General features: G+C 36.2%; 2 protein-coding genes across 2 annotated transcripts; one reads left to right on the top strand and one right to left on the bottom strand.

The window, feature by feature from the left end:
* Nucleotides 1-8,466: 8,466 nt before the first annotated feature.
* XSP1 (xylem serine peptidase 1) lies at nt 8,467-13,735 on the bottom strand. The gene is made up of 11 exons (XM_079087051.1): nt 13,635-13,735; nt 13,454-13,545; nt 13,086-13,183; nt 12,860-13,000; nt 12,648-12,753; nt 11,615-11,925; nt 10,582-10,784; nt 10,178-10,500; nt 9,578-9,686; nt 9,270-9,483; nt 8,467-9,144 (listed from the first exon to the last, which is right to left on the bottom strand). Exons 1-11 carry the CDS (start codon nt 13,713-13,715, stop codon nt 8,597-8,599), a joined length of 2,226 nt encoding a protein of 741 aa, XP_078943177.1. The 5' UTR covers nt 13,716-13,735; the 3' UTR covers nt 8,467-8,596.
* A 1,101-nt stretch (nt 13,736-14,836) lies between these two features.
* Nucleotides 14,837-17,397, top strand: LOC145167806 (RNA-binding CRS1 / YhbY (CRM) domain-containing protein). Its single transcript, XM_079087052.1, has 5 exons — nt 14,837-15,508; nt 15,845-15,972; nt 16,097-16,322; nt 16,748-16,875; nt 17,044-17,397. Exons 1-5 carry the CDS (start codon nt 14,962-14,964, stop codon nt 17,212-17,214), a joined length of 1,200 nt encoding a protein of 399 aa, XP_078943178.1. The 5' UTR covers nt 14,837-14,961; the 3' UTR covers nt 17,215-17,397.
* The last annotated feature ends 417 nt before the right edge of the window (nt 17,398-17,814 follow it).

The raw sequence follows: 17,814 nt of genomic DNA, 5'->3' as shown, positions 1-17,814 counted from the left end.
TGTAAATGAAAGGTCATGGGTATTAGGGTTTACATGGATGTAACCCTAATCCTCCATAATATATAAAGAGGTCCTTGGCTCACAAAATTGGCACAAGTGTGTGAAAATAAGAGTGGGCCGATTTTAGTGTGCATACATATTCTCTCAAGTTCTTCCAAGGTGTTTTGGTGATTTGTGATTCCATTTGAGGCTTCCACACTATTGGGGCTAAGCTCTTAAAGCTTGAAGACATCAAGCTACATCAAGAGGTATGTCATCTAACTAGAACTTTGTAGTATAGGTGCTTCATAATATGCTAGTTAGGATGAAACCTTGGAATAGTTAATATTTGCATATATAATAGAGAAAACATAGATCCAAGGTTTATAGGGTTGCATGTACACCATAGGAGTGTTAGAATGCTCAAAACCCAACACTACTCCCATCGCCAAATCGCCCTACAGATTGGCTCCTGCGGAGATGCAAGAGTTGTCCAGTCAACTCAGCGAACTTTTGGACAAAGGATTCATCCGACCCAGTTTCTCACCTTGGGGAGCTCCGGTTCTCTTTGTTAAGAAGAAGGACGGTACCTTCAGGATGTGTATTGACTACAGGGAACTTAATAAGCTCGCCATCAAAAACTGCTATCCACTTCTGAGAATCGACGATCTATTTGACCAACTCCAAGGAGCAAGTTACTTCTCTAAGATAGATTTGCGATCTGGATACCACCAACTCAAAGTCCGGGAGGAGGATATCCCCAAAACCGCCTTCCGAACTCGTTATGGACATTATGAATTTGTCGTAATGCCCTTCGGTCTAACGAATGCCCCTGCCACATTCATGGACCTAATGAATCGAATCTGCCGACCATTCCTCGATAAATTTGTCATCGTTTTCATCGACGATATCCTAGCCTATTCCTGAAGCGAAGAGGAGCACGACCGAAACCTCCGACAAATCCTGGAAACCCTGCGAACCGAAAGGTTATACGCAAAACTCTCTAAGTGTGAGTTTTGGCTCCGTAGTGTGAACTTTTTAGGTCATGTTGTTAGTCAAGAAGGGATACATGTGGATCCTTCTAAAGTCAAAGCCATCAAAGGATGGGCGATCCCAACAACACCCACCGAAATTCGTCAATTCTTAGGTCTCGCAGGCTACTACAGGCGGTTCATTCAGAACTTCTCCAAAACAGCCAAGCCACTTACCTTTCTTACACAAAAGGGCGTACCCTTCGAATGGACGGATAAGCAAGAAGCTGCATTCCGAACTCTGAAGCAAGCACTCTGCAGTGCGCCAGTACTATCACTACCGGAAGGAACAGAAGACTTTGTAGTTTACTATGATGCGTCGAATCAGGGTTTAGGCTGTGTACTCATGCAACGTGGAAAGGTGATAGCTTATGCGTCCCGACAACTAAAGACACATGAGGTGAATTATACCACCCATGATCTGGAATTAGGAGCTGTGGTCTTCGCCCTGAAGATTTGGAGGCACTACCTTTATGGTACCAAGTGCACCATTTTCACCGACCACAAGAGTCTCCAGCACATCTTAAATCAAAAGGAGTTAAACATGAGGCAACGAAGATGGGTTGAATTGCTGAACGATTACGAGTGCGAAATCAAGTACCACCCAGGTAAAGCTAACATAGTAGCTGATGCCTTGAGTCGGAAGGATTACTCGAATCGTCGTTTGAAGACTCTCTCCATAACCATCCAATCCTACTTGACCTCGCAAATCAGAGCAGCCCAGTTGGATGCCATGAAGGCAGAAAATAGAACGAGCGAAGCGTTACGTGGAATGGAAAAGAATTTCGAAGTGAAGGAGGACGGAGCATATTACTTCATGAACCGCATTTGGGTCCCTAAACTTGGGGGATTCAGAGATGTAGTCATGAATGAAGCCCACAAGACACGATACTCCATCCATCCAGGTTCAGATAAAATGTACTTGGATATCAAGCGACATTATTGGTGGCCTAACATGAAGGCAGAAATTGCCACTTACGTTAGCAAGTGCCTCACATGTGCTAAAGTAAAGGTGGAATATCAAAAGCCCTCGGGATTACTACAGCAACCAGTAATTCCCGAGTGGAAATGGGAAAGGATTACTATGGACTTTGTGACCAAACTACCCACGTCGACTGATGGTTTGGATACCATATGGGTAATAGTTGACAGATTAACAAAATCCGCTCATTTCCTGCCAATAAAAGAATCATACAAGATGGAACGTCTGACAAGGATCTATATCAAGGAAATCGTGAGACTCCACGGAGTGTCAATATCTATCATCTCAGATAGGGATAGTAGGTTTACTTCACGCTTTTGGCAATCCCTTCAGAAGGCTATGGGAACACAACTTGACATGAGCACTGCCTACCACCCGCAAACGGATGGTCAAAGCGAGCGAACCATTCAAACGTTATAGGACATGCTTCGCGCATGTGTGATAGACTTTGGAAGGTCGTGGGATACCCACTTGCCTCTGATCGAATTCTCGTACAACAAGAGTTACCACTCAAGCATCAAAGTTGCTCCTTTCGAGGCATTGTATGGGCGTAAATGTAGATCACTGTTGTGTTGGGCTGAGGTAGGGGACACTCAGTTAGCAAAAGTACAAACATCAGACAATGCACTAACGGGACCAGAAATCATACGCGAGACGACCGAGAAGATAATTCAGATCAGGGCCCGACTGCAATCATCACGAGACAGACAAAAGAGCTACGTCGATAAGCGGCGAAAGCCCTTGGAATTTAGAGTCGGGGATAGGGTGTTATTAAAGGTCTCTCCCTGGAAAGGGGTGATTCGTTTTGGGAAGCGGGGAAAACTAAACCCTCGATACATTGGACCCTTCGAGATTCTTGCCCGAATCGGTCCAGTGGCTTATAGACTGCAGCTACCCGCTGAGCTCAGCAGTGTACACCCCGTGTTCCATGTTTCCAATCTAAAGAAGTGCTTATCCGACGAGACTCTCGTCATTCCATTAGAAGAAATCGAAATCAACGAGAATCTTCTGTTCATCGAAGAACCAGTCGAAATCATGGACCGAGAAGTGAAACGTACTAAGCAAAGTCGCATTCCGATTGTGAAAGTTCGATGGAACGCGAGACGCGGACCAGAGTTCACATGGGAACGCGAAGACCAGATAAAGCAGAAGTACCCTCATCTATTCTCACATTCTCGAATATAGCTTTAAAAAGAATTTCGGGACGAAATTCCCTCTAACGAGGGGATGATGTCACAACTAGGAATTCTGATATGTTGTAGACACTTAACAAAGAATGACATTGTACCTAAAACTAGAAAACATGTATGGTGTTGTTCAATGATAACAAAATTCCATCAAATACCCTATACAAACTTTCAAATAGTCAACAAAAGTTGGAAACCCTAAAAAATCTCGGTTCAAGTCCATTTTGGACTAGGATTTTCTTATTGGGCCTAATGGACCAATAAGCTTCCAATTTGACTATTTTGGGCTTAGAACTCTTATATGGGCTCTAATTGAACCCACTTTCATTTATTTTAACATTTCGGGCCATAATGGACCTAGAATGAAATAAAACATTCTTATTGGACCATAACAAACTTAATTAGATCTAAAGGGCCATAAAAACTCATACCTTGATTGTTTTGGGCCGTGAACCATCTCCAAAGACCAATTGGGCCGAAAATTATGAAATTGGGCTCATAATATGGATTTAAGCACAAAAAGGCCCAAATTCTTTTCTTTCTTCTCCCTCTCTCGGCCCAACCACAAAAAAAAGAGCGAAAAGAGTTGACTTATTGATGCCACCTCACAATTGTACATGGGGTATCCATGCACTCTTCTCATGTTCCCATGCATGTCCACTCAACTCACTCTCTTCTCTCTCTCCTTTCTATCATCGGCCGAAGACACCCAACACACACACACACATTTCATCCATCTTTTGCAAACAAAACTCTCTCTAGAAAAGTTCTTTCTTCTTTACAAATTTTCGAAGATCTAAGGAGGATCAAGGAGATTTCCACCAAAAACTCACTCCTTCCTTGGTAAGTCCTTACACATCTAAGTTGTATAACTTCATCCTTGTGTTAAGATCATTCATTCTAAGCATTTTTGTGATCATACTCTTAGAAAACCTCCATAAGTTCGACAACAACCCAAGAAAGCTTCCTAGGGCCGAGAATAGCATCAAACTTCTTCCATTTCTTCAAAACCGAGATCCACAAGAAAAGGTGAGTTCATACCCCTCTCTTTTCGGTTTTCAAAAGTTTTATGGGGGAGAATACAAGTAAAATGTGTAGATCTATGTGTATGTGTATGCTATGCATGATTTCATGTATGTATGTGTGATTATATGTGTTTATGTGGTAAATATGTAACAAAAAGGGGAGAAATCACGAAATCTATGGCACAAGAAGGAAAACAAACATGAACTAATATATATATATTACACTAAACAAGTCAAGAAAAATACCCTCTAAGATTAAAATAAACATATTGCAACATAAAACCCATTTTTGGGCTTAAATTGTCAAATAAACAAAAGTTGGGTTAAAAATTGCCATTCACGGTTCTTCTTAAGGATCAAAAGAGTCAAAACAGTTAAAATAAATGTTCTTATGAATATTATGCTCTTCAAAGGATTAGAAAGGTAATTTGTAGCTTAATGGGCCAATTTTTGGGCTTTTCGGCCCATTAAGCCCAAAAATGCGAAAAACATAATTTTCAAGGGACTGAAATGATAAATTCCTCAAAATAGGGGATAAAGAGGGTAAAAAAACCAATTCAGGGGTTAAAATGATTTATTTTCCAAACAAGGGTCAAAAATGTAAACTTTTTGGATTTTGGGCCAAAATTGTAAAAGTTGCGAAAAGTTTGGGTTTTAACTGAAAAATTCCTTACTGGAAGGGCTGAAACTGCCAAAGAGAAATTTTTGAACTAAAAACATCACTTAAACAAGTCTATGGGTCAAAAATGCCAAGAAAATGGTTTAAGGGCCTAAAATGTTTTTTTTCTCAAAATAAGGGACTAAAATTGTTATTTTTATTACAGAAGGGCTGAAAAGGTCAAACCAACATTTTGAAGCAATTATTTTTTTTTAAGATATTTGAGTAAAAAATACCAAACTACGACTCAAGAAAATAGAAAGATGAATATACGTATAATTCCAAATATCGTTATAAACAATCGACCGACCTCGTGCCGATACGAAGATAACAATCGTTCAATCAAACTTTCCAACAATTATACTATACCTAAAACAAGTAAATATCCAAATAGTTGGGCTTGAAAGATCCTAATCATGCTTATTGGACCTTCGTGGCCCATTGACATGACTTTTGGGCCTAACACTAATAATAAATGTTTATTGGGCCTCCGGTGACCCAATTACATGTTTAAGGGACCCTCAATGGCATATATATGCTATTGGGCCTTGGTGGCCCATTGGCATTGCTAGTAAGGTCCAAATTTAATCAAATATGAAATGGGCCAATGTGTCCTTCGTATAACCAACAGCCTTAAATAACACGCGTAATTAGCAGGACCTTGTATTCCTCTTCTCCGTGTCTGTTAGGCTTAATTGAAATCAAAGTAAACAAACCCAGGTCGTTAATCAACAGTAATCAATTTTGTTTGGATTAAGTGAGTAATAACGGGCGACACCTCTAAGGGTCATTTGTAGTCTATAGTTATAATCAAAGTCTCCTGGAAGGAGAGCGAGAGTTTGTGTATAGATCTATACGGGGGTGACTCCCCCACACCTCAGTTGTTCGCTACAGTTAGACTCGGCCAGTCTAGGGTGACAAAATCTTAAGATCAATCCCGGCGTACGTTAGGTTGCCAAGACAGACGAACTAGTCATTATTATGCATGGTTATAACGACTCACATAATTAATTAAATTAAATACCATCCGAGTAATCAAGGAAGAGTAATGAAAATCATTCGTTGTGGCGGTATAGCAATTTGAAAAACAATTATATTTTATGTTATCGGAAAACATCGGGTTTTTCGAGGAAATCAACACCACTCGCTTGTATTTTTCTATAACTATAATACAAAACTTCCTTTTATACACGTTTTGAAATCATTCATGCATCAACTTATGGATCTTCACACTTTGGTAAACAATTGTCTTTTCAGAAAATATCGGATTTTCTGGGTTTTACAAACTACACAAATCATTTTTATCACAACCCTACTTATGAACTCACCAACATTTCATATGTTGACCGTTTTTCAAAATAACTTGTATTCTCAGGTAACAGGTAAGGTGAAGGGTAATATCAAGTATATTAGGATGTTATGTTTTGAAAACTCTCAAACAATTTATGTTATGGATGTGTAATATCTAAAACAATGTACTGGATGTGAACAATATCAGTTGTAATGTATTGATGCATGGTGATGTTTATGTTGTGATTCATGTATATTCATTGTGATGATATTCAATTTAAGTCACGCGAGCCCTCAGACGTTTCCGCCGTCTGGTTTCGGGGGTGTGACAATCTGTGCCTTAGGAAGCTAGATCTATAAGTTGGAGCTTTGGAGTAGCTTAAAAACGTCTGGATAGGAATTGGACTGCATGAACTCGACGAGTCGCATAGACGACTCGGCGAGTCGGATGAAGGTTGCCCGTATTTGATTCTGCATGAACTCGGCGAGTCAGTAAGAGGACTCGAAGATTCAGTTAGGGTTTTCCCCGACATCTGGACACACATGGACTCGACGAGTTGGTTGGAAACTCGACGAGTTAGTTAGGGTTTTATGACTTTCTGAGTTCTTAAGGCACTCGACGAGTTGCTAGCTGCACTCGACGAGTCGAGTCAACATAGACTGTTGACTTTGACCATTGACTTTGATTTTGATCAAAGGTTGACCAGTTTGACTTCCGGGGGTATTTTGGTAATTTGCGAATTTATAGAAGTGGATCACTGGTAGATGTAGGTGTTGGACTTGGAGCTGCATTTGGTGAAGTTTGATCTTATCACTTCGAGCTACTTTTGAGGTGAGTTCTTCTCACTATATCAACAGGGTCTATGGCACCAAGGCCGACCCTTTATGATTTGCATCCTGGTTTTAGGATGGTTGCTATGTTAGTAATCTGTTAGATTGATATCCTGGTTATAGGATGGTTGCTATGTTAGAGATCGGTTAGATCGGTATCCTGGTTATAGGATGGTTGTTATGTTATTGATCGGTTAGATCGGTATCCTGGTTATAGGATGGTTGCCATGTTAGTGATCTGTTAGATCTGTATGACTATCTGTACTTGCATGCTAGCGTATGATATTTATGTGCACATGTTTGTTGGGTTGGGGATTGGGTTGAGGCAGGTCCTGCTTTGTGCTGTAGGCCAAGATACCCAGGGCAGACCTGATAGACTGCAGACCCGGTTAGGGCGCACTAGTCAGGCCGAAGGCCCGACGAGGGGGCCAGATAGGCTGAAGGCCCTGCGAGGCGGTGCAGAAGTGCCGATGGCTCGGAGAGCGGTCCAGATAGACTGATGACCTGTGAGGCGGTCCAGTCAAACTGATGGCTCATTATGCATGTTGTGTTTGTTTATATGATATGGTTATATCTGTATGGCGTTGGTATTTTGGGGGAACTCACTAAGCTTCGGACTTACAGTTATTGATTTTGTTTCAGGTACTTCTGACGATCGCGGGAAGGAGAAAGCGTGACCGTACACCTCCTATGGTTTTATGATTTGATTATGGGATACTCTGACACTGAACTATTTTGAAAACAAGTTTTGTAATAATCAATTGGTTTTGAAATGTTTTAGAAAGTTTAAATTTGACATGATTTTTATGAGTGTTACATTATTGTTTTAAAATATTAGAATATTACACATATTTAATTTTTTATGAATACTAGAATATTAGAATATTTCACTAGAAAAAAGTGGCCTCACGGTCTCACAAAATTAGGCTGTCTCACATGAACCTAACCCTATATATATATATAACATTTTATCCATTTTAATAATACAAAGTTTCGAATTCGTGTTAAAAAAAGCCCATTTTTGGAAAATGGAAATTCCCATTTTTTCCAACTGTATGCATTAAACCTTATATAGAAAAAAGTCAAAGACTTCAATAAACTTGATCGAGAGAGGAAAATTGTACAATTGGTGTCAACATTGAAAATGTTGGCTCAATGACAAACATCGTGTATGCCTCTTAATCGCAGGCTCTCCATGTCCAAGAAGAAAAGCTTATTAGCTTATAAAACCTAATTTAAACTACATGAACCAGGTTTGAGTTTGTTTTTCTTTGGAAGATTTTCAATATCATTACGTGTTATTGGTATTTTTTTTGTACCCGTTATGTTGAACATTTCCCCAACTACATGCCTGCATATGATTGAACATGACAAATAGTTGTTTTGCATTTATAACCCATTTGGGGTTATATTTCGTTAATGGCACTTGTTTCAAGTTCTTGATGGTATAATATAACTATTATGCATTTGATCATTAGTTATACACAACATGCCTTGCTTATGAACATAAGGTGTTCGATAAAATGCCTAGAAGAATCTACAACATCAATTAGACATAAAACATCAAGAAATCAACATCGAAACTTTATTTACTCTGAATGCATCACAAATCACTAATCTTGTGGATCATAAACAACAATTGGACTCCTCACAACATGACAACAACTTCTCCAAATCAATGACCCTGAAACCAATAGCTTTTTAACATTAGGGTATGCATTCACTGTAACTTTAAAGCTTCTCCTTTGTAAGATATGTGAGAAAAACAGAGTCATTGGTTCCACAGTTATGTTCACTCCTTTAGGCACTCTAATAGTGGCATTGTAAATAGACATAGCATGCCCTACATTAGTCACAATTCTCCGAAATACCCCTGTAGTGACCCCTTTCTTGTTCTTTAAAGTAAGTTGCATGGAAGGGTAGTTGATGGCATCTTCACTAATAAGAGGTGGAATCAATGAAGCACAATTGATTTTTGATTTGGAATTAATTAAAGATGCGATTGATGATCCATCGTATCCCTCATGGCATAGAAATTGTACGTATGACATGTTGTCCATGTCATAGATTAACCCTGGGTTTATGGCTCTTCTAGGGTTTAGTTGACCGACACCATATGCGAACTCAGCTTCTTGGTTGACTTTTGAGCTCATTGGTCTTGCTTTTATCATGTAAACCATTGAAAAAAAGGTAAGCTCATTGTGATTTAACTCTTGTTTTTTAAGCTCTTTATTTGTAATATTATATATATAAGTCTAGTTATTTACAGTTTTAGTGAGAATTTACCAGAAGTCATAATAGCTGATTTTATAGCAGCAGGGGACCAATTTGGATGAAACGATTTAACATAGGCAGCTGTCCCTGAAACATGTGGACAAGCCATAGATGTTCCAGACATTATGGTAAATTTTGAGAATTGTGTGTCTCCTTTTAGTCCTGTTAGTGTTTGTAGAGGGGTGTATGATGCTAAGATGTCGACACCTGGCGCCGCGATATCTGGCTGTTTTTATAAAATTATAAAAGACTTGTGAGTTGTGAAATATTTTAGTTAATTATAAATGTATATGAGAATGATGTTTATAGTTTTTTTGTACCTTTAGTATATGTTTTGTTCCTGGATTTGGACCCCTTGATGAAAATGTAGCAATGAAAGGAGCTGAAATGTTTACTTCTTCAGACTTGTGTATTACTGCAGATGGTGATCTACATTTTAGAAAACCTGAATTGTTAGTTTACATGATTTAATCTAGGTTTATTTTTAATAATGCGGATGAGAAGAGCATTTCTGTCTTTTGTACATATGAAATATTGAGTACGAGTCTCTGTCTTACCTTTTTGGTTGGGACAAAAATACAATTTTTGTGCCATTGAAATCAGTCCTAAAATCCTACCTTTTTGGATAGGACAAAAATTAGACATCTTTTTGGTTGAGACATAAAATTACAATATGTCTCATTGACATTGGTTCTAGACCATCACACCTTTATGGATGCATGAGACAAAAAAGTTGTAAAGTTTTGTCTCATTCACATGAGTCCAGACCTGTCCCACCATTTTGGGTGGGATAGAAAATTGTGATTTTTTTTTACATCGGTTCCAAACTCTCAGTCTATGTCCGATACATGCTAAACACAATACAATATATTTGGTTTTGTGTAACAAATGTGGCTTTACTTAATGATATGTGTTTTTACCTTGTCGAATGTATATAATTCCTTATATTTTCACCAACCACGGAATTCACCATGGTCGCTGGTGCCATAAAAATTTGAGCCGTATCTAAAAACACTTCACTTTCAATAATCGCCCCAATTCCTCCTAATCCTTTAATAACCGAATCCGAACCCCAAGTCCCAAGCTTACATTGCACAAGCTTCCCCTTCACTTTACTTGCGTCCAATGTATCTTCAAGACAATACCCCGCACTTTCCTTACTTTCGATATCAATTGCCACATCATTCCCACTTGTTATCGGGTAAAACTGTTGTTTCGGCTCAAAACCATTTATCCCAATTCCCTATAAACACAATGAATTTCATTAAGAGCCCTAGTGGAATCTTAAAATCTTGAAATTCTAGTGTTTTTTTCAAGAACTTACGGTTAAAGTCTTCCCATTGCCTAATACAACTTTGCTTTGAAACCTTCGGTCAATGCCGCTAGCGGCCACGGTCAAAAGCCATGGTGCGTGGTTCGCCACACTGCCTAAACTTGGTCCGTCGTTTCCGGCCGATGCAATTGTGAGAATCCCATGATTCATGGCGTGGAATGATGCCACAGATATTGTGTCATTGGTGTATGCACCTATAATAAAACCATGATCATGGCTTATGTAAGACAAATTAAAATTAGGCTGAACCTTTTAATTTCACCAAACTATGAAGACCATTTCTTTAATTTACTTGAGTTGTGTGCTACCAATAACATCATCCACCGTGCTTTTAATTTGATCTAGATAGGATGGAATGACAAGGTAATAGAGAAAACCAATTGAACGGGTGATAATTATGTTTGGTTACGCATGATTTATTTTACAAGGTGTCTGTTTAAAAATGTTCTATTATATTAGTTGACTATGATTATTGGGTTTGTTATTTACAAAATTAGAAGAATTAAAATAATAAAAGCTTGTTAAACTGCAACAAAAGAAACCTCCAGAATTCTATTAAAATAGAGTAACGTGGAGGTAGATGTCGACGGTCTAGCCCATACGGTACTAACGCTTGTTAAAATACAAATAAAAGTATAATAAAATAAATTATTTTCTAGTTATTATTATGAAATGAAACTATGATTTAATTAAAATTATAGATTTCTTGATAATTTATTTTGTGGCGGTATATCTTTTGGAGTAAATTACAAACGAAATCTTTCGGGGAACAAAATTTGCGAAAATCAGCTATAACGTGGACAAAAAATGTAATCTAACTCAAACTTCTATAAATAAAAGTAAGTTATAGTAAGTTATGTTTACCATTTTTCATTTAAAACAAACTTTGCCTTCAGATTGAAAAATAAGAAAATGGAACGAATCAAATTCTTTCATGAATGGTCTAATTCTATTTCATCAGTAAAAACAAAACCCTTTTTTTTTCATACTAAAACACTACCTTAGGCTTGGGGAGTTACAATACCTGTTAAACCACCAATCGAAATTGATATAATATCAACTCCATCATGAATGGCGGCATCAAACCCCGCTAACAAATCCATATCTGAGCAACCCGAGCTAGCCCAACAAACCTTATACATCGCGACTCGAGCCGATGGCACTGCTCCACGAGCTGTGCCTTTGGCTAAACCAAATAGTTCCGCATCCTGGACCATGCCCCCGACTGCAGTTGATGATGTGTGGGTCCCATGGCCGTCAGTGTCCACGGGTGAAAGTATGTCATTCGGGTCAGGATTCCCATCTAGCTTGAAATACTTTGCGCCTATAAGCTTTCTATTAAAAGGGAAAATAACATAAATTTTTGGTGCTTGAATTCATACCACACTTTAATAACATAATCTTTAATATATTAAAAAGGGAAAATTGCAATGTAAGCCAAGTACTTCATTTAATGCCCATATCAACAATAATCATGTTTTTCTACCAACATATTTTTTTTTTCTTGTAATAACAATGTACTTGTAATTTTTTTAACCATAACGGCGCAATGTTGTTACATCACTACCAATATCAGCCATATACTTTGTTTGCTAATATTGTCATCGTTTGGTAAAGTAATGTAAGTTTGTTGCTATTATGGTTAAGGAATTGTAAGCAAATTGCTACTATATGTAAATAAATATAAACACGTTGCTATTATGGGTTCAAATCACTGTTATGGTTAAAAACTGCAAATACCTTTGTTATTATATATAAAGAAATGTAAATACATTGCCATTATCGGTAAAAAATAAAGTGCATTGCCTATATTTGTAAAAAGAGTAAATTACGTTACTATTTCCTTTAAATTGCTCATATCAAAATTAGTTATGCACTTCGAAGAACTGTACCACAACAACCATGAGCATCTTGCTATTTAGTGTGTTTAATAGTTTTTGAGTGGTACATTTCGAAAAACATATATTTAACATATATTTTTTTATCATTTTAAATCTGTTTATTGTGTGAAAAAGGGGCTATGTTAACATCCCAACATATGAATTTAAGTAACGTACTTATTGCATCCCGAAAAATTAGCAAAATGATGACAAGATCCTTTCCATTTTGCTGGTGGAGGGCCAAATCCTTCATCGTTAAAGCTGTCCGATTGTGGGGTTATTCCTATAATTTAAAAACCAAAACTTTTTTTTATTTTTATTTTATAAAAAACAAGCTTAAACTAGTAACACAAATTTTTAAAAAATTGTATAAACCAAATTATATAAACCTGTATCCATAACACCGACAATAATATTGCTCTCAGTCTTCTTCCTTCTTGCCGTTTTAGGAAACCCTAAAAAATCCCATGATCTTGTTGTATGTAGTTTGCGATATTGATTAACAATAACAGATTGTACGCCTTCCATACCTTAAAAAACAAAACAAAAAAAAACTTTACAAACAACATTGACAAATACATGGTGGGGTGGGGATGGGTAGGGTTAGGAAGTTACCCGACAACTCTTTGGCTTCAGAACCCGAGAGCTTTGCTGCAAACGCGTTAAAGCTTTTCGTATAGCTATAGACATGGGATTCCTTTGCTTCGAGCTCACTATATGTCAAAACATGTATGATAATAAAGGTTTTATGTCTTTTTAACATCCAATAGATTAAAAAACAAGTCTTTGTCTCATTTTCTTATTTTGATGGGACAAAAAAAGTATAACTGTTTGTTCTATTGACATTAGCATTATAAAGTTGTTATGTTCTATGTAATAAACAAGACTTAAATGTTGTGAGTATAAAACCTCTGAAACTTCAATTTTACAAAGAAAATGTTTTTGACTCGTGAAACTGGATTTACGAATTTACCGATTATTACCTTCCTTTTAATTCCGAAAGGATGTTGATGTGTGTTCTTGCCTTGGATTCCTTGTTAGTTAATTGATCACTCAAGAACACAATGTAAAAATCCTGTGGGTAATATTTATCGATTACAATATAATGTGTAAAATATTAGCAAAAATGTATATATATATGTTTAAAATTTTAAAGGAAATCACCTTTGTTTCTCCATTAACTTGTAGCAAGTGACCTCTTGTGAAGAGAAAAACTAGAAAACAATAAAGAGAAAGAATGTTCATGTTAACGAGTTATAAAATTTTAGAACAATAGCATATCATGAAAACATAAGTTTCATAAGCATCATAAATAGCGAGTTAATAAATGAGTTGAGTAGGGGTTTCAATTGGGAAACCTTAAAGAAAGATATCTAAGATTTCTTGTTCTTTTGTTGTGTTAGAAAAGAAATGTCCTATTTATCTAGGCTATTTAAAAATTTGCTTAAAAACAAAAATGTGATTGTGGGTCCCGATTTAATTTGACAATCAAGATTTTCCTGTTCTTCTGTAATGCTGAAAGAAATATTATATCTGAACTCTAGTATTGCTTTTTTTTTTCCCTATTACAACGTTATAAAAATCTAAACGTTATTATATCAGTCATTTAGTGGTGATGATTTAGAAATTAAGCATTCCAAAGGAATTGTCCATGTTAGAATTAACTTTGATGTAACAAGTTTTTCTATAAAATGTAGCCGTTATAATAATGTCTTCCGATCACAAAACAATTTTTATTGTTCTATTTTGCAGTTTTTTCAAAATATAGTGATTTTATAAGAAAAAGTTACTAAAGTATCATATCTTTTTTCCTAGTACATTATAAAAATCTATGCAATATATATTCAAATGAATTTTTTTTATATATATTATAGCAACTTATTTTCATTTTTCTTATTACTAGTTTGTAAAATATACCGATTATAATATTATCATCAAAAATACAACTTTTATAGTTATAATTAGGTAGATATTTATAAAATATGGTTCTAATAAGAAAAAAAATAGATTACACATCCTTTGGTCAATGGTCATAGTTTTCAAATAAAAGAATGTAAATAAGATGTTATAATACATAAAAAAATAAAAATTTATTATATTTTTTATATAATAGCATCATACATTAATAGTTTCCACTTATGGATTTCATGAAAGATCATTATCTAGAAGAGGATAAGTGTCTTGTAAACAAAGATCTCAACACTTGTATTTGAATGCAAGAGTTCACAAAACTTTAAAAGTTAACACGACTTATACAAGTGGGACAAAACTTAAAAGTTCTTAAATGAAAAACCATATAAAATTGAAGGGCATTTTTAAAAGAATTTAGAAACTTCATTTTAAATTTAATTTTAAATTTAAAATATAAAAAAATACTGTACAATCCAAATTCCAAACACCACCGTTGGCTCTATCCTCCGGTGACGATCTCCGTCCCTCCTACGCCCTCCGGCGACCTGTCATAACGGTGGAGCCTGAGTGTGAACTAGAAATGTTCATATTCCTCCTCCGTCGTAGCTCCTCTCGCCGCCTCTTCTCCACCACCTCCATTCCTCCTACCTCTCCTAGTTTTTCAAACCTTTACACTAAATATTCCTTTACTCCGCCTCCATCACTTGATAAAAACCCTAACAACCAAATACAACATGCCGATAACAACAACAGCAACAACAAGAAGAAAAAGAAGCCTCCCTATCGTCCTCCGTCTTCTCTAGACAGGTCCGGCGATAAACCTATAAAGTCCGACCTCCCGTTCGATTTCCGGTTCAGTTACACCGAGAGCAATCCTGCAGTGAGACCTATCGGTCTCCGTGAGCCAAAATACTCGCCGTTTGGACCGGAGAGGGTTGATCGTGAGTGGACGGGTGTATGCGCTCCTGCTATCGATCCTATGGCGGGGAAGGAGGAGACGGAGAAACTGGAAGAGAAGAGGAAGAAGATTAGAGAGAGGATTCAAGGTGAAGAGTTGACGAACGCTGAGCGTATTGCGTTAGTGGAGAGATGTGGGAAGCATAAAACCAAAAGGCAAATCAATTTGGGTAATTCCTTTCGCATATTCTTCCATTATTATTGCAAATTGATGAACATATTAGAGTAAATTGAGATTCTTATGATTCATTCAAGCGATTGAAGATGGTTTATATGATTATGTTAATATGTTATCATGTTCAATAAAACCATCAATTTGGGCAACTCTTTTGACATTCTCTTCCATTATTATGGCAAATTGATGAACATGAACATGTGAGAGTAAATTGAGATATTATGATTCATTCAAGTGTCCTGTGTCAAATTACTCTCATTTTTTTCTCTTTCTAATTTTCTTCTTGGTGATAAGTAGATAACATATGTTTATATCTTCTGTGGATTTGTAGGAAGAGATGGATTAACACACAACATGCTGAATGACATTCATAATAACTGGAAACATGCTGAAGCAGTTAGGATCAAGTGTATGGGTGTACCAACTGTTGATATGAAAAATGTTTGCTCACAGTTAGAGGTAAGATACTCTTTATTTTTGACTTAATAGATTTAATGGGGACATGACTTAATCAGCTTACTCCATTAACTCATTACTTATTACAAATTTGCCCTCATTTACAATTTCCCATATATTTATCAAGGATAAAGCATTTGGTAAGATCATACATAGACATGGTGGTTCGCTTGTATTATACAGAGGAAGAAATTATAACCCTAAAAAGAGGCCAATAATTCCATTAATGTTATGGAAGCCCCAAGAGCCGATTTATCCAAAGCTTATAAAAACTACCATTGAAGGTCTAAGTATTGAGGAAACAAAAGAAATGAGGAAGAAAGGTTTAGCTGTTCCTGCCCTCACAAAACTCGGTAATTTCTTAAGCTTCAATTATCAGAGCTACGTAATAATTGTTATTATCACTGTTATTGATAATTGTTTTTAGGAATAAATGCAAGAAATAGCAATGTACTTTTGTATATTTGTGTATTATAGCATCCTACTTTCATTTCTTTCTATTACAATTACAACATTGTAATTTCATTTTTTTTCTTTCTTAATTTGGAAAATCACTCCGATTATAGCATTATACTTTAATTTTTTTTGTTATTATATCAGTGAAAGTGTAAAAGTTGCTTTGTATTTGGATGACATTGCTATAACTGGGAATTTTTTTTAAAGTAGAATGCTGTAATAGGAAGAAACGAAAGTAGGATGCTATAATAAACAAATCATTGAAAGTACATTGCTATTTCTTACTTTTAACCCCTTCTTGTTTTTATTGTTGTTAATGCAGCCAAAAACGGATATTATGGTGGTCTTGTTCCTATGATTAGAGACGCCTTTCTCGTGGAGGAGATGGTAAGAATCGATTGTAAGGGTCTTGAAAAGAAAGATTACACTAAGATCGGATGCAAGTTGAGGGTAAGTTTTTCCCGCCTTTTTTTAAAAAAAAAATATTTGTTAAGGTGGGACAAAAAGCTCAATTTTTGTCCTATTGACATCAGTCTTAGATGCATGTCAGTCAGTTAGTCTGATGCGCGTGTCAGTCAGTCTGATGAAGCGGTACAACTTGTTTTGTGTTATATATAGGATTTGGTTCCGTGCATCCTTGTGACATTTGAGAAAGAGCAAATAGTTATATGGAGGGGTAAAGACTACAGCCCGAAAGAAGGAGGATGTTTTCTCATGTCCCGTGAATTTTTTGACATTGGCTCAGGGTACAAAAGTCAAATCGAGTCTGAGTCTAGTGACGATAAGTAGTTCTTTTTATATATTTTTTAAAAGATTCAAATATAGAGTTATATCGTTGATATAAATCTAGGGTACTTGATATTTCCTTGGTTTTAGGTATGAATTCGGTTACAATATTGTGGTAAATGAAAGAAATAGCAATATACTTTTATTTATTTGTGAATTTATAGCATCCTACTTCCATTTTTTTTCTGTTACAACGTATTTGGATGCTATGATAAATAAAGCAATGAAAGTATGTTGTTTTTTCTTGCATTATCTTGAATAATATGTCCAATTATAAAGGTGGAAGTTGCTTTGTATTTAGATGACATTGTTATAATATGGTAAGGTTTTTCAAAATATAATGTTGTAATAGAAGCAAATGAAAGTAGAATGCTACGATAGATAAAGCAATGATGTTGCTATTTCTTGCATTAAACCCTTAGAATTATTGTTGAATTTGATTTATGAGTTGTGGTTTTGTTTGGTTAAGTTCGGTTTTAAACAATTGTATACCCAATTTGAATTTCTATAGTCTGGTTATTTGGTTTTTTCAAACATAACTTGAGCATTTTTAGTACAAAAGAGGCGATTTTTGTGTTATGGCACAAAAACGAAATTAAAAGT

Source organism: Lactuca virosa, chromosome 3, assembly GCF_052849685.1.
Source record: "Lactuca virosa cultivar CGN04683 chromosome 3, Lactuca_virosa_CGN04683_v6, whole genome shotgun sequence".
Taxonomy (NCBI): domain Eukaryota; kingdom Viridiplantae; phylum Streptophyta; class Magnoliopsida; order Asterales; family Asteraceae; genus Lactuca; species Lactuca virosa.
This window is presented reverse-complemented; position numbering and strand designations above follow the sequence as displayed.

Excerpts from the sequence above, each read along its gene's own strand:
- LOC145167806 (XM_079087052.1), top strand. The coding sequence starts at position 14,962 with ATGTTCATATTCCTCCTCCGTCGTAGCTCCTCTCGCCGCCTCTTCTCC. Across the intron at positions 15,509-15,844 it reads CAAAAGGCAAATCAATTTGG|GAAGAGATGGATTAACACAC; the intron begins GTAATTCCTTTC and ends GTGGATTTGTAG. Across the intron at positions 16,323-16,747 it reads TCCTGCCCTCACAAAACTCG|CCAAAAACGGATATTATGGT; the intron begins GTAATTTCTTAA and ends TTGTTAATGCAG.
- XSP1 (XM_079087051.1), bottom strand. The coding sequence starts at position 13,715 with ATGAACATTCTTTCTCTTTATTGTTTTCTAGTTTTTCTCTTCACAAGA. Across the intron at positions 10,785-11,614 it reads TTCGATTGGTGGTTTAACAG|GTGCATACACCAATGACACA; the intron begins GTATTGTAACTC and ends GTTTTATTATAG. Across the intron at positions 10,501-10,581 it reads GCAATGGGAAGACTTTAACC|GGAATTGGGATAAATGGTTT; the intron begins GTAAGTTCTTGA and ends TTGTGTTTATAG.